The sequence below is a fragment of the Zosterops lateralis genome (genome assembly GCF_965231275.1).
Source record: "Zosterops lateralis genome assembly, chromosome: 1".
Classification (NCBI taxonomy): domain Eukaryota; kingdom Metazoa; phylum Chordata; class Aves; order Passeriformes; family Zosteropidae; genus Zosterops; species Zosterops lateralis.
In genome coordinates, this window is record NC_139762.1 from 139,844,190 (window position 1) to 139,869,452 (window position 25,263).

A 25,263-nucleotide genomic window follows, 5' to 3' on the forward strand; every position below is an offset into this window, starting at 1 on the left:
GCACAAAAATGTTCTGAGAAAATACCAGCCTTTGCTAAAGGCCAGAGCAGACACCACAGATGAAAGAGTGCTCCAAAATAACATTGAAGTGGACATAAACAATGTGTGTCCTCTGAGCAAGGACAAATTCCACCATCTCATTCCTGTCCTGTTCCTGAACTTTGAATGTTACAGCCCTCTGGGATCTGAGAATGAGGTTAAAATATTTAACTTATAAAATTAGCTCTTTTAACACACATGGTCATCTTAAAAGAATCTAGTGCTGGAGCAGTACTGGAAGATCAGTATATCCATGATGGAAACACCTCCTAAAAATGAGGACTGATTTTTTGCCCCAGGCAAGTGATTGCTACTTGAAGTACATATCCATGTCAATGTCTTTGAAAAACAGAAACCCACTGAAAATCTTCACCACAATCTCTCCTGGTCTGATGCTGAGGTATAAGCAGAATGTGTGTTTTCTTTCCTCATGCCAAGCCACAACAATACGCAGTAGTGGGTGCTTCCCGTGTTATTCTTGCTGTGGGACAGACAGAATCCTGCTCAGAAGCACCGTGGTGAAAAGCACAACCCTAATTGCCTTGAAATTGGGTCTAGAGGGAGCAGTTTCCTGTCTAAACCTGCTGTGCTAATTATAGTCCTGCTAAATGAACATGAACTCTGACCCATGTTTGCAGACATAGCTTGGCGAGACTCCAGTGGCAATCTCCAGGCAGTGGGTCCCAGAGCTCATGAATCACCAGGAAAGCAGATCCTCCACGTGTACACTGACAGAGGAGAAAAAAAAATATGTTGGCTGGACAAAGAGATTATAAACAAAATCTGTAACACAGACAAGGTGGGTGGAAATTCAAGAAGAGTAAAGATGGCAAATGAACCTTGTGGAAGTATATTTGTCTAAGCACAGCCTGGAAAATAAAGATTGTTTTATAATTGAGATCTGAAATTGAAGGGAGCCCAAGTTCAGATTGGTTCTTGTAGACATTTGTTTCATATTTTTCATCATGTCACTGATTCAATGTTTCAGTTTAGAAAAGGCTTTGAAGAACAATGTACCAGGTGCCCTCCTCTCTGCAAATGGGGAATCTGTAATTCCTCTCTACCTCTCATTTTTTTGCAGGAACCCTTCCTTCTCCCCTGCATGAAGAGTAATTCAAAGATGTAGACACAGCTACAGACTTCACATTCATAACTTGTAGACAGAGATTGCTATAAAACTCTAGCTTATGAAGGAAAGAACACATATTAATAATAACTTTAAAAAGTCATTTAAATGTGTCCAAAGTTTAATTTCCTGGAGGGTTTTCAGCATGGCAAAGTGAGCTGAGCCTTGTTGGATCCTTGGTAATTATCAGGCATCCTGAAACAATAATTTGCTTGATGATTTAGATCCCATAACTGAGATTCTATAATTGACATATAAATGGAAATTATGTTGTTTAAAAATTTTAAATGCAAAAATAATATCTTAGAGGACATAAATGGATTAAGAGGGTGTGTTTCAATCCATAAGAAATGTGCCTTTCCACCTGGATCAGCAGTGGCATGTAAACTACCCTCAGCAAGTTTTCCTGGAAAGGTTTAGCAAAGAAATAAATTATTGGATCTGTTCACTAGGACCTTAGGGAGTGGAGGCACTTCTCATAGAACCATAGAATCATATCTTGAGTTGGAAGGGACCACAAGGGCCAATAGAGTCCTGGCCCTGCACAGAACATCCTGACAATCTCAACATGTGCCTGAGAATGTAGTCCAAATATTTCTTTAACTCTGTCAGATGTGGGGCTGTGACCACTTCCCTAGGGAGCCTGTTGCAGTGTTCAATTAACCTCTGGATGAAAAAACTGTTCCTGATATCCAACCTAAACTTCTCCTGACTTTTCTTCAGGCCATTCCCTCGAGTTCTGTCACTGGTCACCAGAGAGTGAGATCAGTGTCTGCCTCTCTGCTTCCCCTCCTGAGGAAGTCCCAGACTTCAGTGAGGTCTCCCCTCAGTCTCATTCAAGCTGAACAAGCCAAGACCTCAGCTGCTTCTCCTGTGTCTTCCTCTCCAGACCCCTCATCATCTTCACAGACCTTTGGGTACTCTCCAATAGCCCTATATCCTTCTTACATTGCAGCACCCAGAACCATACACTTTTTAAAAATAGTGTTTTTAAACAGGTCCATTAATCCACCGCAGTCAGTCACAAATCCCATTTAATTTTTCTTCTAAGCCTGGAAGAAGACACTGTAGCCAAGGCTGCATGAGTAGACATCAACTGTTTAAGGACAGTAGGCTTTTCATTAGGAGGATTTTCAAAAGCATCCAATTTCAAAAGTGTTGCTGAGCCTCCTAGCCAAATCTAAAATGTTTAAAACATGATGCTTTGTTGATTAATTGATTTCAGACAGAAGTAATGAATGGAACGTGTTAAATCAAAATGAGAGCCTGGCCTAAAATTCTTCAGTCTTTAGTAAGGAGGGCTGATGATTTTGTCTTCAGCCTCAAAAGGGTAATTGTTATTCAGTTCCACAACTCTTTGCCCTGACAAATCTGAGCACTGTTTATCAACTCACTCAACTAAATACATCTGACAGCAGCACGAGGTTCTGAAGGGTTTTGCAGCCAGGATGGGATTAGTGGTGTCTCGCCTGTTACCAAAGGTAACTGGGTACAGCCATCAACACTGGTGACGTGATGACAAGGGGAAACATCCAAGAGTCGACTGCTTTCTTGCTAAAAGTTTCTCTGAACTCGGCTGTGTGAAAAATTGGAGTAAAGGGAACGTTCAACTTCCAGGTTTCCAGGTTATGTTAGTCACACTGGAATTAATAACACTTAGAAACAAGATGCCTTCTTGCAAAAAATACAAAATTAACTGTGGTGGAAATGAAAATCTTTTCATTAATGCAGGCACTGAACGTAATTGAGAATACATCTGTTTTTATCACATGAGAAGCCCACAAAGCATCCAGCATTTTCAGGATTAGGGAACAAAAAGAACATACAGCCATTGGCACAATGGAATTTCCATCACAGCAGACAAGAAACCCATGTTTTCACATCTCAACACGAGAGAAGAAATGAACACATGCCTTGGAATTATGAAACTGTGGTTGAATTTCCAAGAAATCTTAACAGCTGTGATTGAGCCAAATGCCTCAAGCCAGGAATCCTGATGTGAGCACTTTAGATGAGGAGAGAGAGTGTTTGGGATGCTTGTGGCAAGGAACGTTTTCAGGCTGAGAGAGGTCAGAGGAGCTGCTCAGAGAGCAGGTCAGGCTGCTGTGCTTGTGAGAACAGTGTGGAACCAGGGCTCCTCTCAAAGGGACTGCAACAGAAAACAGTCAGAGATTAGCTAAAGAAAACAAGAACTCCTTGACATTATGCATTCATAACTGGCTGATGTTGCTGAGCTCTAGGTTAGTCAGGTAATAGAGAATCTTCATTCTGAAGAAGAGACTAAAAACTGATCTTCAAGAGAAAGCCTTTGTCCTTCAGCTGTGTTTTCTGCAATTCCTTGCCCCTTTCTTAGCTCCTAGTGTCTGTCTCAGACACTCAAATACAGCTCAAAGGAAAAATAACTTTTCATATTAAAAAAAAAAAAAAAAGGCTAAGATGGAAAAATCGAACCCTGATAAACCTGTCACTTCAAATTTTTATTCAATATGTATTCAAATCTCTGTCTTCAGGAGAGTGAAGGAAGAGGGAAAAGGTAACATTTTGACTGGTATGTGCAGAGTCCATACAGCAGATGGGACTGTCAGGATTTCATTTTGATAATTCTTCCCAAAAGAGAGACAAACCGAACTTGGAAGATCCCTGCTCACAGGAACCTTTTAAAAACAAGTGAGACTCCTCAGGCCAGACTGGGGTGTCTCACAAGAATCCCTTAGTAGCTGCTAATCAGTTGTTAGATTTTTAGGCCATGAAACACCTGGTCCATGAGGTGCATCAGCCCTGGATAAAGCCCTCAGACAATGCCCTAGGCCACTCTGTCTGTCCTGAAGGGAACCTGCTGAGCTGGAGGCACATCCTCTGCCAACACCTGTGGGTGCTCATCCCCTTCAAAAGGCTCCAAAAAATACTTACTCCTGACATTTTGCAAATTATAGGGGGAAAAAACGAGATGTTATTACTAAATATTAGGAAATGTACTTTTCTGTAGTTACTTCTTTCTGTTATCTACAGTGGCTACAGCCATATTAGTGAATTAAACAAAGCTGGAACTTATCTCTGGCCTCCTACTCTGATGAATCCTCTCAGCAAGACAGGAAATTTCTCCTGTGTTTCCTGGCCCTGGATTATCACCATCACTTCACATCATCCTCCCTTTCAGAATGATTAGTTCTGAGGGACAATAAATAATATCAGGGAACACGGGAAAAGACAACGTAAGTATTTCTGGTCAGGATAAAACATTTCAAATTATTCTGTCAATGAGGGATTGAAAGGATTAAAGTCATCCAGACATTTGGAGTAGTAGTGAAACACCTGGCCCCAGATTGATGGTGATTTCTTGAGGGATGATGAAATGAGGACCTTTGAGTATCTTGCAAAAGCAAATAACACAGAGACTCCTGACATTTTTCCTCAGTCAATTAAAGAGATAATAAGATGCAGACATAGCTGATATGAGATAGAGATAAAAGAAACTCACATTTTTTATTGTGCTTTTTGTTTTTTGGAACTATATACAGAAAATACTCTACTATTTCAAATGAATAGCCTGGAGACTGAAAATTTCTGCCTTGGTCTTTGTGGTAGAAGAGTGACTGCATCGTCTAGAACAAAATCTCTCCAAACAGCCTGCAAGAATACACTGCCATATCCTTCCTCTTTTGTCTCTTTTCTGCCTGTGGTGCAGCAGTTGGTTCTATCAACGCTTCATTTTTCTTCATTGAGAATCAACCTTTTATCTCAAAGGAACTCTGAATGGTAGCCTGAGCCTTTTCAGAGTTTTGAGTGTTTGGATTCCTTCAGCAGAGAAGAAAAATGAAATAAAAATTCATCTCTTCATCTGAAGGCTGTGTCTGACTCACCAGCTACTGGATGACAATTTGGAAAGTTTTAAACTCTTCTGACAGTTTTGGCCATTAATAACTGAGATGATACATGCTTTTTGAGACTGCCAACAACCTTGTCTGTCCAGGCTTTAGTCACGACTCTGCTGATTATTTTTATGTCACTTAACACATTCATTTAATAAAGTTGTTCACAAGAAGACTCTGGAAGGTTAATAAGAAAACTCAGCAGATGTCTGTGGAAGGATATCTGGCTCCATAGCCCTTATCAGCTCACCCCAGTACTGGTGCAGAGCCTCCCAGTTCCTTCACTGGGATTTTGCTGTGGATCCATGAATTTCTGTGGCATCTGCAATTTCTGCAGGTTTAAGAAAGTAGAGTAGTGTTGTCTAGAAGAGAGACAGAGAAACCAGACACTGCTAAATACTTTTAAAGTTTCCCTTTTAATGATAAGAGGTCTTCATGCAGCTCTCAGCATCTGCAGCTTATTTCTGTATTCATCATACTTGCTGCCTGTCTGCAGAGATTGACCCAGAGCTCTAATAAAAATTAATGACTCTACAGGTTCAGACCACAGCCAGAAAGAACAGTGCCCAGTGAAGGGGCAAAACAAATACATGAGAGTCAATTTGGTGGTCTGGCTTGTGAAAGAGAAGGAGATGATGATGCACAAGAGAAAGCTTTCAGAAAGTCTTGTTTCTGGGCTGTTAGATGGGCATCTAAAAATGGTGCAAAGACTCTGCAGTCATGGGGACCAATTAACAACATATCTTAATAGAGTGACAAAATATTGTGGGTATGTGTGCATAAATGAAATGTACTGTTTCCTAAACAGAGAGTAGCACAATGTTTCTGCCCAAGAATTGCTGAAAATGGTCAGCCTTGGGCTTTTGTTTAAAAGTTACAAACAAGTAGCATGGAACATGCCTGTTGCACTTTGCACTTGGAGGAAGACTTGGCAAATAGCTAATTGTTCATACCTCTCTGTGCAATCATACCAATATTTCAGTTGCATTGAGTCTCTGGCTTGTCTTGTGATGGACACCTCTGGAAGGAGACTTGCACTGACAGAGGGAGCATTTTGTGTTCAACTGTTCACTCTGCTTAACCCTGGCCCTCCTGTTCCTCCTTCTCCCCAACACCACCAGCTGCTGCTCTGACATGTGCTCTACTCATTCCCTGGGTGTGGATATCTGTCCCCCTCTCATTGTCCCTGTAGGTCTCTGGTCCTTCTTGCAAAAAAAAATGAACACCTAAGTTAGTAATCAAACATCATGATCTGATATTTGATACTTTTAGCTCTTGCCCTGGTTCTGTCTGCACTGCAGCCCACAGGGTGTTGGGGGCTGGAATTTTGCCCCAACTGTTTCTAAATTAGCCATGGACCAGGCTCAGCCCTGCAGTTTTCTAAGGCTGGGGCTTGGTGGTCCTGCAGTGTCAGCAAGTTTGTTTTGCTCTTCCCTGCCCATTGCTCTCATCAGAGAGGACAGGTTTGAATTCAGAGAGGTTTTAGCTGTGGGCTTTAGTGGGAGAAGATATCAGCTCTATTTGACTTTTGTTTTATTTCAAAGTACTTAGAACTTCAGGCTGCTTCCAGGGCCAGATGCTTTCTTGGCCAGTTGCAGGAAGTGTTCCTGATCTGGCTGCAGTACAAGCGGCCAGAATTTCACTTGGATGAATTGTTCTTGTTGGAAACAACATCTCCAATGTATTAGGCAAAAAAAGAGAGGCTTTTCTTTTGATGTCAGCTGTTATGCAGGTTCTTTTAATCTCAGCAGAGTTTCATTCACAGACCTATTTACTGTGGTGCTTGAGTGAAAATGCTGAGTGGGAATTAAAGATGTTGTGTCTCAGGCAGCACTGCAGTGCAGTTTGAATTTTTTTTTCCTTTATACTATTACCATTAGATTTTATCTACAATCCCTAAATGTTGCTCTGAGGGGCTGTGAATCACCTGCTTTCTGCAGAGCTCCATTCCTTTAATCAGCACTAAACTAAGTCCCCAAGCATCTTTTAACATTAAAACCACTACAATAACTTACATTTTCTTCCTACCTTTATTTCACTTGTTATTCATAATCATCAGGAAAAGTGAAATAAATCTCAGGAGAAAGGGAAGTACAATAGGTCTGAGTTTCCTACAGCAGAAGCACAACAAGTTTCTACTCACAGTAGGTAAAAAAGTTGTGTTAGGGTTTGCTGCAGTTAAGGACAGAATTACAGCATAGAAACCAGAATGGGCAGGGACTGGAGTCTTTGCTAAGTGAGGATTCTCACCTGGAGAGCAGAGAGATACCTTGCTGGAACTCTGCAGTGCACCCCAGCTGTTGGCTTGGTATCAGAGGCTCATCTTAAAGGTGAGGGAGAAGAGTTGTCTGAAATCAATATAGACAGTGAGAAGAAATGAGACAGAGTGGAAATAAATAATTAGGGGTTAAAGAGAAGAAAGAGAGCTGCAAAAGCAGCTGCAGAGGGCAGGAGGAAGAAAGGGCAGGAAAGAGGCTGAGTGCTGGCAAGCTCAGGCTCAGCAGCCCAGGGAAGGCTGTGGATATGGAGCAGGACTCTTCCAGGACAGCAGTTCCTGTTGGCTCAGGGGCTGTGATGAAACCAAAATCAGTTGGGGAATGTGGATTTCTTGATACATTTCTGTGCTGGCAGAAACATCACCATCACAAATGAAACTCCTTTTTGGAGTTTCACAAGCAATAGGACTGCTCCTCCACTAGTGTAAATTGATTTGGCAGAAAAGGCCTGTGTGGAATAACCACCCCAGTTCCAGTGTCCTCACAAACAAGACATGTTTCTCACTCAAACCTGACCTATTGGCAGCACCATGGGCAGGGTAGGAATGTGGTCTCCTCTAATTTACCTCTTCCTGAGGGTAATCTCTTATGTTACTGTACCTTAAAATCAACCTGACCTTCCACTCCACCCCCATCCTGCAGCCCTCATGAGGTGGCAGTAAAAGAGGATTCAAACAAATGATAAAAGAAACCTATGTAATGTGTTTGGGGGCTTCCATTGGAACAGCCAGCCTTTCATTGGTGCTGAAATGAAGCTAAACCCCTTTCACCAGCTTTGGGTCACTGACAGGGACACACAACGGAGAGCATGAGCTCCTCCACCAGAACCAGCCTGGTCAGCTGTGGAGAACATGCAATGGAAAGGAATGAGAATCATAACAGGAAAGGCAAATTTCACCCAAAATAAAAGGTGGTAGATGAAAGGAATATGTTAGATTTGTCTGAGCAGATCCCAAACACCTGATCCTTGAGAATCATACTCAAAATTTAGTTTTCTAGTTTTCCACCAAGCTTCATTGACCCATGAGACAATGGCCTTACTGAGAGCTAAGTATAGCCCAAGGGATCTATTTTTAGCATGCTAAATATTCCAAGAAAGGTGATAAAAAAGGTGTAAAACTGCAGCTGGACTCCAGGGTGGAAGGTTGTGGGGAGGGGGTTGATGAAAAATGGCTTCTCAGAGAGAGAGCTCCTTTTGGAGCACTTGTGGCATCTTGGCAAAGGAATAATCCATTCCCTCATAAACACAGTCACCACTCTGAGTGCCACTGCTCTGAATCAGTGCAGCTTGCAGCCTCTGGCTCTGATGACATTTTTGACTTCAGCTGAAAGGCAGGCCCATGGCTTTTGAGAGAATGATCTCTGCCAAATTCAAGAGGCTCAGCCCTTGTTCAGGCGTTTATTACCAGGCATGAAAGGAGAAAAGTGCCATGTAAGTGATCTGAGGCAAACACGTCTGTCAGACCTTGCCTTCTCTCCTGCCAGCCAACTGCTGTCTTTGAAAGCAGTCAGGCTTGTGATGGGGCTTCTGACTGTGTTGGCTGGGCCAGAAACACTTTTTCAGGATGATGTTTTAACAGACATGGGAGCCCGTCTCCTGAGGGAACTTGTCCTCGAGGATTTCCTTGGGTGGGCATGCAGCCCTTGCATCACCATGTCCAAATGATTCAATCTTTGTTTTGCAGCCACAAGTTCTGACAGCCCGGGAGGCTGCAACAAAAACTGTGAAAAAACAGAGCTTTGGAGTCACAGAAACCAGGCTGTCAGGCACAACTCTGGCTGTCCTTGAAAGTCTCATCCATACCCACACCCTGTAGGAGTTACAGACAATAATGAAGGATAGGACAGCAGGTGTTAGGCTTAGCTCCCAAGGTGCTAAGTTAGGTGCCTAAAAGGCTTTGTGAATTTGCGTAAAGAGGAGAGATGACGTAGGGCTCTCTTCAGCACATGGTGGGAAGTGACTGCTTCCTTTTGGGATGAAAGGAAGAGTCAGATTGATGTCCATCCTTCCCCTGGGGTGAACATTGCTGGAAACACCTCTACAGCTTCTGAACAAAGTGCTGTTGGTCACCACCCCAGGCTGATCTACACCCTGTGAAACAGGATCTGACTTGTACAACTTCCCTACACCTTTCTCTGCTCCAGGTAGCACTTTGAATGAGCAACCATCGTGAATTTTTTTGCACTTTAGGCTGATCTGAGATGCTGAATTTAAAGGTTGCTGCTTTGACCTCTTCCTTTAAGAAACTAAGCAGTCAGTTGTTAGTTATTTGAGAGTTCTTTCACCTTGTGGGCTTTACTTCTGAGTTGAATCTCTCAAGTAGTCAGCCTGCAGCCATTAACTTTTTAATTGCCACTCCAAAGAGCACCTATCAATTCACACTGTTTTAGGATACAAGTACTGAGTAAACTCTTCAGAGCCAGAATTAATCCTTGCCTTACCTAGGTACCTGTTTTTGAGGTAACCAGCCAAAATCTTTTAAACAAAAGACTTTTCATCCTTCTATTAAAATGGACATATCTGAGCAACTGTGATTGTATAATGTAGAAGAACATCAGATCTCTTTGCTCTTGAACTTGGGTTCTCATTTCACTTAAGCTGACACATGCAGAGCAGATAACTGCTTTCAGTGGTACATATAAAATGATGTAGTAAACTGATTGTGACTCCTCTGAATTCTTCCCTGAATTTAAAGCAGAGATATGTGAGTCCCTTTGGAGGTGTGCATTACTTCTTTGTTTAAGACAGTACCTGTATGCTAATAATTGTCATGAAAATTCTGGCTGCCCCTGAAAACTGGACAGAGTCTTATTCACACGAAACAAAAAAATCCCAAGCTTTTTTGATCTGTCTTGCTAAAGATCTCAATGCGAAACAGGGAAGCTAAACAAGCTAAATTCTCCCCTTGTGAGTCAATGAACTGCTGCCAATTGCAATAGTGCTTTTGTCTGTGGCCATCTGCTCATCATGAAAGGGAAAAGGCTCCTAAATGAGCACTGACCATTGCACAGATGTTGGGTGGGGTTTTCAAAGCCATAATGGGAACCGGGCATCCAAATTCCCTACAGGTTAGCGGGATCTGACATACAGAGCTCCTGAAACAGCTTTGAAAAACAGATGTAATGTTTAAAAATATCCATTCCCATCTGACTTCGATCAGAGGATACTAGAAGATACTATCAGTTAGATTGACTTGTGCTCACCAGACTGTCTGTAGAGTGATGCTGTAAGAAGCAGGAAAGATAAACTCCTGAGGCATTGATAGCAGAATATTTGAGAAATAACAGCAGGAAGGAAAAGGAGGTCTCCTTTAAACAAGAAAATCAAAACTTTTGTAATGATCCAAAATCCATGCTGTGAAGGACAGCATTCTCCAGACCCAGTCAACCACCAGCCTCTCAAGAGAGAATAGATTTGTCAGGAATCCTGATTCAAAAGTGTCTTAATTGTCCTTGAGGGCACATGAGCTCTCAGCTGCAGTTCACTGAGTTTTAGCCAGTGCTGGAATCAAAGGGTCTTCCCTGGGCAGATGGAAAACTAGGAGAAGGAGCAGACATCATCATGACCAAAGGCCATGCAAGAGGATTCACATCTGCAGGGGCAGGAAGCAGCAACCCCTCAGCTTTGGGCCAGATCAACCTCATATAAACCAGAAAAAAATAGAAAAAGTTGAAAGCCCTGGCTATCACACTTCCGATTAACCAAATTCTCTCACACCTGAAACTTATATAAAATCCCAGCCAGGCTGGTGTCTGTGTTTCAAAGACCAAATGAGAACCATGTGGAGGATCTTTGGCTTTATTTTTTTTTTTTTTTTTAGTCTCACATAGAGAGGAGCAATGGTCCATTAGTATCTAATTACTACTACATAAGCCACTGCTATAGTGTAGCTGGAGCAAGTCAGAGAGAATGTGAGTCTTTATGTAATACATAACATTGACTATGATGCTGCTATGGTAAAAGACTGAGTCCTTAACTTTAGCCAAGGGAATTATATGATGTGGGTAATAGCAGGATGACAACTGTGGTGTTCCAGCTCTCTGTGTCAAGTACTTATGAAAACAATCAACGTTCCAGCATTGCCATTTAGTCAGTTGTTTTCTTTCCAACTCTGCATGGTAAAATACTTCTAATACTCCACATTTTTACTCTGTTGCCTAATATCTCCTGCGTGAATGAATCACAAAAAATGCTGTAGGTTAGATATTCAAGTATTAAAAGCAGCACGTACAGAAAGGTTCTGAAAGCCTGTCTTTCAAAAAGTTCAGATGAAATAACTTAAATGGCATTAACTTGAGTTATCTGTGTGTGTGCTCATAGGAAGTTTTAAAGATTTTAAAACTTCACTTTAAAAAAATTATAGCTATTTCCAGTAGGAAGGAGGAAAGCATGGCTCTAGCCATCGTGCTTCTGTGCATTGCTTCAGTACCAGATCACTGCACTCCTTGGTATTTCAGTTTAGAGCTCAATGACCTAAATAGTCTGGGAATGTATTTTTCTTACTAAGAATTATATGTGGGAGCAGGCTTGGCTTCTCAGTATCACTAAGGCTAAAGTCTCCTGACCTCTGTCAGTCAGTCCTCACGTGTGCTTTTCTAATTAAATCTCCTGTTGGATTTGACCAGACAGATTTGACGTTTAACAAATCGGAGCCTCATCAATGAGGGGCGTCTGAGTGTTTTAATGTATGTCCTTTTCTGGCTGGTGGTACTAGAATTAGCTGGCATTCGTGTAGTTGCAAGAAATACAGACCAAGTGTATTTGTTTTGGTTTTGTTGTTTTTCTTGATACTTTATTTTTGTTTTTTCAAATTACAGTATCTTTTGACTTAAAACAATAGCTGTAGTGCTTATTTTGTGCCATATTCATCAATTTTCTTGAAAACTACTTTATTGAAAGATCTACTTTGCTTGTAGAGAAAGTTAAGTAAAGGAATTGTTGTTCACCTGGTGTGAGATGATTGTGTAGATGCACAATTTTGTGACAAAGCCACCTCACAGCCCTGTGATTCCCTATCTGCTGTAAGCCACCTCATCCCCCAGGGGCTGGCTCTCCAGGGAGGGAGCTTCACTTGGAGTTTCATCAGAGCTGTTCTCTGAAGATGGCTCTCCACCACTTGCACTTCCTGAAAAGACAATACAATTAAGATTAAAATAGATGTCATATTGTTGAGGCAGTAAGCTACAAGGTACACATTTTGTCAATCACACCTAAAAACCTTTTATGCAGCTATAAATGTTCAAGAAACTGTTTTCCCTCAGTTGTCAGTCTCTTTGCAAAATGCTTTAGAGTAATAGCAGGTCACCTCATGGTAATTAAGTATTGTCTTTTAAATAACTGCCATTGGAATACATAAAAGCTTTTTCTCTGTTCATGCAAGAATTTATTTGTCTATTATCTCCTGAAAATTCCCTGCCAGGTAGGAAGTGTGGGCAACATTAATTTTTGGTCTGTAATACAAAAAGCCCTAAGCATTCACCTTCAACAGATCTTTTCTTTGGTATCTTTTACCTTCTATGATTTCAGTCTTCAACCCTATTGCAGTGGTGCAGTTGCCTCAACACCACCAAGCTATGTCAAGAAAGTGTACTGAGGGTTTTTATTTCATGTCTTATAGCCAGAGTGCTCTCACTGCTGCACAGATGTCCCTCATACTAAAGGAATGTCTTCTATTTGAGATTTCCAAAAAGAAGGTGTGACTAGAAAGGATAAAAGATGAATGCTAGCCACAGCATTCCTGATTCAGTTTTGATTCAAGCCTGAACTCTGAACACTCTTACTTGTTTGGACTCTTGTTTGGCTACATATGACATCCCAGAGCTCATGGAGAAGGCTCCAGTTTTGCTACCTGTTGAATTTTTTACAAATAAAGTCCAATCTGGCTAACTTGGGCATGGAAAATATGCCTAAAAGTGGAAATTTAGGCACATGTGTTGGGCAGACAAGATTTCACTGTGAGACACTGAAGGTATCTCTTTTTCCCTAGCTGAAAGACTGCTTACAGAGGCACTTACTTTAGGAGGGTTGATTCTTTTTAGACACCAGCTAGAGGAGTAAGAAATGGAGAAAGGATCCAAGTCCACCTGTTTGGGATGCAGTGAGAGGCCCTTTATAAAGGGACTCACTGTTAGGCACACAGTCCACCACACTATGTAAGGAGAATGTTAGTGTTCAGACATCTGTCTGAAGAGATATAAACATTCTGGACCTCCTGTTTTTAACTGACTTTCTAACTGAATTTCAAGTTATTAACACATTCCCTGGAAAAAGCCATCCACAGCTCTTTTTTTCCACAACTGCCACTCTTCTTGTTTCTCATTTTGATGTTTCCCATGGAAACCGTCATAATTCAAAATATAAAGCATGTCTTTGAAATGCAACCATGGGAACTCCAAACTTCTTCAAGCACCATCACTTTTACAATTCCCCAAGCAAACTGCTCCCCAAAATTACAAACTGGTCTCAAACAAAACTTCAAGAGATTATTAGTTCATCTGCAATGAAACACATTCCAAGTTCCCTCCGTAGGTTGTAATGGCACTGCCAGCAAACATTATGATGAATCATTGCATTTATTACGTAAATTTTAAAAAATTATCTTCAAATACAACAACATCCATTCCAGTTATGCACCAGGGACAAATTATACATTCTGTCATTAAGTATTTTGGTCTGAGCACAAAACGAAACACCAACTTGGACATTATTTTTTAATAAATGAAAATTACAGGTAAGACTTAAGATAAACAACAGCTTCTAGATCCAGCAGTGAATAACTTAAAAGACATCTCATATTCTTAATAAGAGAGGTTTTATTCCAAAAGCTGAAATTTATGAGTTTAGCTTAAACTTCAGCAAGTAATATCTCAGTTGTCTGTTGGACAGAAATATTGAGCTTAGAGCCTTTAGTCATCCCTAATTTGACATTTCCAAGTCACGACATTTCCCATGGCAGTATACAAAGGACTGAGAAAATTTTTTAAAATGCCAGTTCTAGTTATATTTTATGATCATTGGTCTGTTCAATTCTTCTCCATTTTATTGAAATATATTGGGGATTCTTTGCTTATAGATTCCAGATGGTATATGATGCTGGAAAAATACTGATTTAAAGGAAAAGATGGGATGACCAAAACAGGATTCATCATAGCTGGTTGAGATTGCATCATATTAGATCCTGTACACCTTTGAACTTAGATGTGAAGACTGGAATGTTTTGTGATCTGTGCTTCTTGCTGGCACACTTGTAAATTGCAACCCCTAACAACAATCGAAGAACACTATCGCAAACATTTATAATTATTGAAAGGAAGAAAAGTGTTAGATTGGAACTCAGGGTAGCTGACAGAAAAACAGATCCCCCTCAGGAATGAGTACAAGGTACATCATCCAAAAGTGGTTTGCAGCATTGTTCTCTCAAACGTGGTGTTCAGCATATTCCAAGGTCCCACAGGGCAGCCTGACAGCACCCCAGGAAGAGTGGCTGGAGCAGTCAGGGAACAACAGAGGTGTAGTGCTTCAGTTCTGAAGGGATCTACAGCAAACTACCTCAGGTGCAAGGACACACATCAAAGTAATAACATGATGCATAGGGATTCAGTTCCTGCAGAATCTAATTTTTGGGAGCAATGCAAGTGATGAACTTGTACTGATGGACTGACCCTGCTTTGGCATGAATTTCAGCACAACATCCTCTCAAAAATAAATTAAGGGTGTTCAGCCATCACTATCTGAGTTTTATGCAATCTTTCTAACTGAACTGGTGAACATTATGAATCTTTTTTCATAAGGACCTGAGCTCAGATTGTTACCAAGAGACTCACAGGATGTCTCTATAAGTTACCATCCCAGGCTAAGGGGTCTGTAGGAGAAAAGGGTTTGATGTGATGTCTATTTAAATTGTATGACAAAGTTAGTATTCAAGAGAGAGAACAGATTAAAATGACTATCAAAGCAAAGTGTCAAGCTAACATTGCTGTGAGATGGAATTTAGCAGAAATCAGCTGTGTAACTGCATTACCATGGTGCTGAGGCCAAGCAAATACTGGCTTAAAGAGCCAGCTGGGTGTACTCAGTTCTGCTTGAAGATTAGCATGTACTTTTGACGTGTACTTTTTAAACCTTTTCTGGACAATCCATACTCCATAAATTTCACACTTTATGGCTTATTTTCAAAAATTTTGCTCAACTTTGTGAACTCTTCAAGCGTGTTTTTATCTCCCTCCCTGTATTTTTGTTTAACATTCAAGTATTTGGTTTTGGCCACGGACAAGAGCAGGATATTGAGCTAGACAGATCACTGGACTAACCCACACATGAACTTTGTGTTCCTATGCCAGTTTGGATAGTTTTAAATCTTGTCTATGTCAAAAACAATATGCCTTGGTGGATATTTTCCCACTTTTTAGGGGAATTTCCATAGGTGCTAAGAATAGTCTCTGTCCGTGGTGCTTGGTCAGCAGTCGTTCCACCAGAGCTGTGACTTCATTCCAGTCTGGCATTACACAGCCACAGTGCCATGAGGTGAGGTCCAAAAAGATCTAGAAGTTATTGCCAGGACTGTTTAAACATCAGACTAAAGCTCTGAAATTTAGCAATATCTCAATCAGCACAAAGCCATTGGAGAGATCAAAGTATTCCCTCTGAACTTGAAAGACATTGCGGGATACAGGGAAACTGATGAAAAAAAGGCTGACAACAAAATCTTTACTCCACATTGGAAGAAAGACCATGACCAAAGATTGAGGCTGTATATTAAATGAGAGAATTGATGCTCTGTGTTTGCATCAGAACCACCAGTTTCATGGTTCTGAGACATTTTAGTTTTATGTCATGCAAACATCAGCCTCAGCCAATTTGGGGTCTTCTGTCCAGAACATACAGCCTGGGTAGCTTGTTGTCTTGGAAAGCACATTTTGTTCTCAGAAATTCAACAGCACCCAAAGCAGAGAGAGCCTGAACTGTGTTCACTGTGAAGATGAATCCTTAGGACATAAAAAACACATGCAAACTTGCAGGCCTCCCAGAACAATTCAAAACATCTCTGCCTGCCAAAAAGGGATGGTTTTGTTTGCCTTGCTTGAGGCTACCCATATTTATTTACAAGATACACAGATATGAAGGGGAGTTTATTTACTAGACTAAATTCAGGACAGGCAGCAGATTGCAATCTAAGCAGAGTTGGTTTTATTGTCCTAAGCAGTAAGAAAAAATTGAAGACCTCTCATAACTGCATTGAAATTTATGGCAAATATAAAAGGAGACATGCAGGGCCCATAATCACCACAGCTATAAAAGAAGTCAAAGAAATTAATCTAGTGAAAAGTCAAAGCATGCAGGAACCATAATAAGATATAAAGCTTCATCTGCAACTTTACAGTGGATGGAAATGATTTGTGCTTCTCCTAAGCCATAGGAATCTCAACATTTTCATGTTAGGTGCTTCAGTAGACAAAAGAGGCCTTCCAGTTTATCCAGAGTCTATATTATTACTGTAAATGGGGAACAAGCTCTCTATGTCTTTGACACATCTTCTATCATCATAACAACGAGATTTCTCTAGCTGGTTAAACTCTAGGACAATTAAACTTTATTCTACATTATCTGCTATAAAGTAAATTTGTTTAGTGTTAGACACTAAAAGATGTTTAATTTGCAAAAAGTGCTTTTCCACCCGCACTACAGTAAGAAAAAAAAAATAGCAAAGAATTTAGAGTTTTTTTAATGTCAGAAAACACTCTTCTCACCTGTGGATAGTTTCAGCCTTGTGATATAATCAGACCAAAAGGAACAGTCTGCTTTTTTCAGTCCTTTCAGAGTCGGCAAAGAAGCAGTGAATTCCTTGTAGTTATCACCATCATCACTTGACAGATACATAGGCCAGGCAGGCATCACCCCCAGCATTCTTCTGGAGAAACTGTGAAGGTAGTTTGGATTTCTAAGGGAGTGGGAGACATCATCATTAGAAAAGAATGACATGACCAGTAAACTGATAAGAAGATTGGCTAGGTCAGGGAAATGTGTATCCAGGCCCTCTGACCAGTGGGGTTCAAATTCAGTCCAGACTGGTGAATAATTCCCAGTGCCTCAATCTGACAGTAACTTTTTAGTCTGGTTCACTTCCTAAGGAACAGGTACAGAACCTTTATAGACACAGGCTCATGAACACCCTCAACAGCCCTCAATCCCAGCCTGACCCAAGATATTGTAAAAAGCACATTAAGTCACTGTTCCCACCATTCCCACACTAGGTTTCCAGAGATACTCCTCATTCTCAAGCATGGCCACAGCACAGTAGCACAGAATGATGTTCACACAGTAGTTGGTAAAGGCTGCACTGTCTTCTTGTGCTTTCCTTTTTCTTATGAGAAAAAGTGAACTCTTACCCAAGAGGTTTCAGAATTGGGGTCCTAGAACTAAGGTCTGGAGACAACACCAAGGCCTTTGAAGCCTGCCTGTACTTTAGTGGAATTTGCATCTGGTCAATGGAGATAAAATGTCTATTCCTCCTAAGTAAGTCTCATACTATAAACTTTTGATGGCTGCTCTGCTTGGTAACTCGGCCATGACTTTCCAACAGTGTGGCCCAAATCCCACTGCAGGCTTACAAACTGTGGTGGAAATTAATGATTAAGTGAGGGCAGGGTCTGGACTGACTACACTTGCTCTGCTTCTCACCATCTCCCCAGTCACAGCAATTCTTAAATATCCCACACTTACCCAGAGTTTATGAAATTAGAAATATACTGCATAATTTTCAAGGAAAGGCCCTTTTCTTCCTCAGTGTATTGTACTTCATACTTCGAGTAAAAGGGCAGACCAAATGCATACTGAATATCCAGCAGGAACTCCTGACCTGAGCTAAACACAAGATTTATAGAAAGATAATTAAAACCATCACTTATTTATTTATGGAAGAAAGGAAAATAAATTAATTCAGAGAATAAAGCAAAGTTGTAAATAATTAATGACCATTAATTAAAGTGTGGTGAGCTGTGGGACTTTTTAGATCCAAAACATGAAAGAACAAGCAATAACAAGGAGAATTTTCCATTATGTTAGTACAGGGTCTTTAACATTTGTTACAAAAGGAAACTGTGGAAGGCATTAGGGCACATTTTCTAAATTAATTGTGTGTGTAAGAGAGAGTGATAGAGGGAGAAAGTCACTTGGCTATTTCTTAAATGCCTCTTAAGTTTTGGACGGATTTTCACTAAAATTAAATTCAGAAAGTGGAAGCAAGTGGTGACATGGATTCTGGCAGCCACAATGGAAGGTTAATTATGGCTTATTTCACAGACTTGGAATAAAATTCTGGCCTTTCTTAGCAGCAAATGGACTTTTTCCATTGACTTCATTGTGGCCAGGATTCTGGATAAGAAAATATGTAACAGGAGATGTTTATGAAGATTTCTCTTAAACATAGTTTTAATCTAATTTCTCTGCTGGCTGGGTGGTTTTGGTTCATACACTATGTTCACTCCAAGTTTTATATGGCAAACAAGTCAAAACAGCTTGAGATAATCACCTTGATCAGATTTAAGAAAGACCAACTGCTGTGTAGTTCCACGTAATACTTATAACTTATTCTAACAAATATTTCAACAATTTAGAGACAGGTAAGACTTGCAGGACCTAATTGCAAAGGTCAGACACCTCAACATTGTCAAGTCCTGTAGAAAAACAGGGGCCAACTTCTACTAATAAAATTATAGCTAAACTATGTTCTACACATAGCTTTGAACCACAGCTCAGGAGGAGATATTTCTGCCCTGTTCCAATTGCATTTTTCATATCCCCACATTTGGACAAAGGTCTTATTGACTTGGTTTAATGCTGCATGAAGGCATACAGCATCAGGGGACCTGGGACAAGGAACAGATGTCTGTGAGGCAAGAATAAACAAATCCCAGATCCACTCAACAAGATTTCATCTGCAGTGGCATTTGTCAAAAGGTAGCACAACTAAAACTATTTTATCTTTGGACATGAAATGCAGCAGCACTGGTATGAGCCTGATTCTGCCTCCAATGGAACAAGGAGTGTTCCCCCACCATTATGGGCAGGTGGTCTAAAAGTAAGATGACTGCTTTACATTTTATGAGTGGTGGCACCAAAGCCTCTATTTTGAAAAGCACAAAGCCCTCTAAATGAAATACATCTTGGGTTGTGTTTTCCTTAGTCTTATCATAATACCTCAATAATACTTTGCATCTGGAAAGTGAATTATTCACAGATTATTCACCAAAAAAATGTAGAACTGAAACAACATTAAAGCATATTTTTCTTCCCCAAATATTTATAGAAGGATTAAGCAAATCATAGTTTAATAATTTTGCCTTAAAAATAATTTTCTTGGCCCAGTACACAACAGCAATTTCTAGTGTCAGTATTGCAGCAAAGGTACAATATACTTAAAGAGGCAATTTTCTTGGCAAAGAAGAAGCACTTTTGATTAGATTAGAGGACATGAAATTCGTTGATGTGCAATGAAGAGACAAATGTACTCATTTAGGGACTGCCTAGCAGAGGTGAACTTAGCTGTGAAGCTAGAACAAGTAAGCTGGGCCTGAGCATTTCCCTCCAAATAAGATTTTGTTCTTAGCCCTCATATTTCTAGAGGTGAAAACTGTTAAGGTCACAGCCTGGACTAAAAATTCAGCAATCTCATAAATAGAGAATTTATTTGATTTGAAATGATTTGCACAACTGTAAAAAGAGAGACATTAAGTGGTACAAACCCCTAAAATTTCACAGACTGTTTTCAATATTTCTAGTTGGTGAGAAAGAAAACATGAGGATGAGAAAAAAACCCACTAAGCATAAGAGGGAAAAGAGGCACATATGCAAATACACAGAAGAACAGGAAAGACAACTGGGAAACATCTAGATGGCAGCTGGATGGAAAATATCAGGAGAATATTTCTGTCTCCTTCCTCAAATGCAGATCATAGAATCACAGAATCATAGAATAACAGAACCATAGAATGATTTGGATCAAGGGGACCAGAGGGAAGTGCAAAATGCCCAGAAATACTCAAACAAGGATTTTGGAGTCTTGAAGGAGCTCTGAGCATACTTAAGGTAACACCAGGTAGTGACACTGTTTTCACTAGAACAAAAGTGGAGTGAGAGAAAGAAAGGAGAGACAAACAACTATTTAGAGACTTGATGTTGTACACTGCCAGCTCTAAAGGGAGGTTTTTATTTCCTGAGCTGCTCTAAGCTGCACTCCCAGGATACCAAGCTTGTCTCAACAGCAGCAGCTCCAAATGGGGATGTGAACGCCCCACAACTTTTGGACTTTAGAGGACAATTTGACAAAAGGGAGGACTGCAGAGACAAGGGCAGCCCCTTTGGGTTTTTAAGGAAACCAAATAGAGATTAACTTCCTCCAGAAGTTAATCCTCCTTTTCAAGGGCCAGAGCTGTTATTTTAAGACAGCAGTGAATGTAATTATGTGTAATGAAATCTTGGCTGTGGTGACTTTACAGGAGTAGTACTTTGTGCAAAGATGGCTTCTCAGATCTTCTCTGTATAGCTTTGCTTTTTAAGATGTCAATATTTCAAAAAAGAGATTCACAGCTCTTTTTATTTAGTAGACTAGAAAATTAAGCTATGGGGAAGATAGAAGCCAGATCCTACAACTTTGTTCACATTAAAATGAACTCTCCGCTTCACCTCAGAAGAAGGTGCTACCGGAGTCCAGTTTACAGAAAAATAGAAGGTGAAATCAGAAACTTTGTGACATTCATAACCAATGATTTAACAGCAGACCCTGAAATATCATTTGCTGGGGATTTTTATTATCCAATGCCAAGCCATTTAATTGGGAAGGTATAGGTTCTGGCAAATTTTTCCTTAAACCTAAGATGGATTTTCCATTTAAATTTCCAAGTAGGAAAGACAGAAAGAGATTACTCAGTCATCAGATACTCTACTTCTCCCCTACAGAGCTGTGGCCACTTTCACACACAAAGGATAACTTCAACAGGGAGGAGTAAAAGATGAGTAGATCAGAATTTAGAACAAAAGCATCCTGGTTATGGTTGATTTGGTTTAAAATCTGGTTCCAAATCAAACAGAGCATAGATATAACCCCCCATGTCCAAGAATTGAAGTTACCATTTTAATCACAAGCTTTTGGAACAGAAAAAAAAAAGCCCACCCAAGCCAAATCAACAACTAACAAATAAAACCAGACAAATAAACCCCAAACCAAACTGCCTCACTCCCACCACCACCCCAATTCAGAAATCCTCAGAAAATTTGTCTGCAAAATGGAATTGCCATTACTGGCAATACAGTAATCAGGGCAGTCAGAACAGAAGAATATGATCTGGCAGACTACCATGCTACATTAGGACTGAATGCACAGCTCAGAGCTGGGGCTGCAGGGACCTCACAGTGTGATCCACAGTAAATTAGGACATAGATCTCACTTTGAACCTTGTCCTTGTTCTAAGTCTGGCTAATTATTTCATACTGGAAACTCATTTTGATGATTAATGTCTTACTCCAGCCTAATATTTCTCCTTTTCCTTTCATTTAAAAATAGTCCTTACTCTCCGTTCCAACAAATATCAATTAATTTCAAAGTATTTTGAGTCACAGTTTCTATTCTTAGTTGCCTTAATGTAGTTTTTGGTTCTTTTTTAAACCTCCACACACAAAGAGAAGCCAATGTAAATTAGCTCAAAATTCTAATGATATCCTATATTATACCAAAACACCAAACTTCCCACTGCTATTTAATAATTTAAATTTTAAAGTAACAAGGTAAATATAACTAGCTAGAGTTCAGCTAGAATTACCAGTGATCATCTGAGAAATGGAGAAGAAATATTGTACTCAAACTCATGTCACCAAATAAAGCAGATGTTGGTAATCTGTGACAGATTGGAGAGACAAGAATACCATTTATCCTTTAATGTAAACTTTTGTGAGAATAACTGCTCATTCTAACAATTCTGTGAAGGATTTTGTGTTTGAGAAGAGATCATGGCTTTGAGTTCCCAGCCCCACAATCAAGGCCCTGCTCAGTATCCCATTGGCAAGGACATGCCAAGTAAAAATCCCCACCTCTTCAGTGTCACTTGGCTTTACTGAGAACAGGTTATTTACATCTGAGTGAGCTGAACAGCACAGGTGAGACCCAGACTCATAGGCTGCTCATAAACCTCCTGCTGATTTGAGCTGAAATAAGATTTCACAGCAACTCTGTCCCAGGAGAAGAGGATATGATTAACATAAAATGTGCCACAGCCTGTGTGCTCTTCTGCCCCCATTCTGCATTCATTTTCAATTAATGGATTTTAAATTATTTTTTGTAAGAATTATTGGAAATATTAAATGTGCTTATTTGTACCCATCTGCATTATCTTCACATTAATACCAGAAGATTTTTCCAGAATATATTTGCATATCCACTATCCTGAACAGCCATTGTCTCACCCATGGGAGAGGAGCAGCCTACCAATCCTGCACTTTGCCTGAACTGAAATGTCCATTTGTACAACAAGCAAAAAAAATAAAAAAATTAAAAATTATATCCAACCACACATTTTGTGAAAGGAAATAGTTTGTGATTGCAGGGAGAAAAGAATAATCAAAGGATAGCTGGATATTTATAGAAATTCAGTGAGCCAATGTGAGGCCTGGTGTGACCTCTGCAGTTCCAGGGATGCATTTGGCTCGTAGTGTCTCCTCTCATTATGAACTCCTGCCAAACAAAAGGGGGAAAGGATGTGAAAAACAGATGAACATTTTGCTTTCTTCTTTTCAGGAAAATCAGGACATATGGAAAAAGCTTAACTCCTAACAGGACTAAACTGCCAAGTTTATCCACCTTTGCACCAAAAAGGCCCTATAGATACATGTGACTTGCAAAAGTATTCTAGAGTTTGCTGTGTCTTTTCCACTTGAATTACTCCCAACACACACAATGTTCCACTTTGCATTATTGCTGTGCCAATTAAAGAAAATAAAACTGAAATAGCAGATAGTAAATTCAAGAGCCTGAAAGCTCACACTAATTAAAAAAAAAATAAATAAAATCCTAGATCCTAGGCAGGAAGAAAGAAAGAAAGCACTTTATCAACTAGTCAGAACTCCTAAAGAAGAGAGATTACACAAATCTGTCAGGGAATTACTGTACTTAAGATCTAGTAATAGACATGCTGACACCTGATCAGACTTTTGGGAGACATAAATTCATGTGTTTGTTCAGTATGATCACTCATAAGCTGAATGAATGGATGAATTTCCAGAAAAAGGTGATGTGTACACCTAAAGATCCCAGAGCTCATTATGCATTGACTTTGTGCTTATCTTCTCAATTACATTTGATGGGAACTGCCAGTGCAGCACATGCAGCTCCAAAATTGCTTTGTCCTTTCCTGAGTCTTTCAGCTGAATTTTTGTTCATTTAAAGATGCTTTCTGCTTTTTCTGAGCCTTTGCATATTTATTGTTAATTTACAAGATCTTGAAAATCTACTGAATTACAAAGGCCTCTAAATTACTTCATGGGAAGAAAAAACAAATTGTCCAGATCCTAAGCCTTTAGAAGCAGAAAAACTTTGCAAAGAGTTGAGAATGGCATGATGTGGCTGTATCAGTGGGACAGTGTTTTCATAGCTGCAGCTGGCACAAAGCAATGGATAAAGCCAAAGGAATGAGAGGCACTTCCAAAACAACAGCTTTTAGGAGATGACTGGCAGTAGAGACAGGGATATGAAGCACAATGACAAGCTGCTGTTGCAGCAAGTGGACACAGCTACCTAAGGCAATTGTGGTGCTTGCCCAGCTATGGAGCAACAGGCATCATGTAACCAGCCCACTGGTAATTTATTTGCCTTCTGTTTTTTAATCATTTATTTGAAGCCCAGAGGCAACTTCCTGTCTACCTGCACCCTGCTTAGACTGTGTCCTCAGCCTGTGGGGTGTTGGTGCTCATGGACTAACAACTACAGGTGGGAGGAGAGCATCAAGTGGACAGCAAGTGGTGGATGGATTAAAGGACAGGGAGATGATATTACTGTTGTGAAATGAAAAGAGTAGAAAAAGCTCCTCTAATTAAAGAGATATTAAGTACAGCCAGAATTCCTGCATCATCCATAATAAACAGAAACCAAGAATATTTCACATAGTTGAATGGGTTTATACACAAACATTTTTTGTTTTATCAGTCAGGAGTTCTCGCCTTCAGTTACAGGAATCTTAAGAAGTGTCACCGAAACTCAGCCAACTATGTGAGCCTTGGCACAGAGCAGCCTTGTAACAACTACAAGCTACACCAGAGTGCATAGTCAGGAGGGAAAGACAGCCCCAACCAAAATGACTCAAAAAGGACAACAGCTCATTAACTTTGGGTGCATCTGTCCCAAGCAAAATTAAGAAAAGTTTTTATGATAATTATTATGGTTGTATTAGTGACTAGAAGATAAAACCTCATTAAGTCTCAGTTTAGACAGCTCCAATGACAATAATGATTATTTGCCATCCTGCTTCAGCTGATGATCAGGCCCCCTCAATGGGCAGTGAATTGATTTTTTAAATCATAGTCTTTTAAGACAGAACATTTGCCACAACAATGTGACTTGGAAACTCTGCTGGCATGGCAAGCAGTGATTCTTCAATATAATATAAAAAAATCACCCAGAAACCTCTTGAAGGGTTAACGAGGCAAATCTTTGTACAGTTAATAATATTATCCTTGTCAAAACATACTTCTCCTATCACACATTTCTTTACCATACCTAAAGCTATCCTCCAGTCCTCCCCACTAATCCTAGGCAGTGCTGAGGAGTCACATTCCTCCTGCATTGTTTAGAAGAAATGTTTACTCCAAGGCCTAAGTGTTCTCAAAGAGCGAGTGAGAAAATGGCAGCTGGGTCATGTATATATTTTTACCACAGATTATTAATGTGGGAGTTGGCTCCTCATTCAAATG

At 40.1% G+C, this 25,263-nt stretch overlaps 1 protein-coding gene across 1 annotated transcript in view; it reads right to left on the reverse strand.

Moving 5' to 3' along the window:
• Positions 1 to 672: 672 nt before the first annotated feature.
• Positions 673 to 25,263, reverse strand: part of TG (thyroglobulin) — a gene marked incomplete at its 5' end in the record, with an annotated part of 158,123 nt that continues 133,532 nt past the window's right edge. Inside the window, 4 exons of the mRNA XM_083860645.1 lie at positions 673 to 767; positions 12,258 to 12,436; positions 17,058 to 17,248; positions 18,031 to 18,171. Of these exons, the coding sequence (XP_083716771.1) occupies positions 12,324 to 12,436; positions 17,058 to 17,248; positions 18,031 to 18,171 (445 nt within the window). The 3' untranslated portion in view covers positions 673 to 767; positions 12,258 to 12,323. The remainder of the gene's footprint in view (positions 768 to 12,257; positions 12,437 to 17,057; positions 17,249 to 18,030; positions 18,172 to 25,263) is intronic.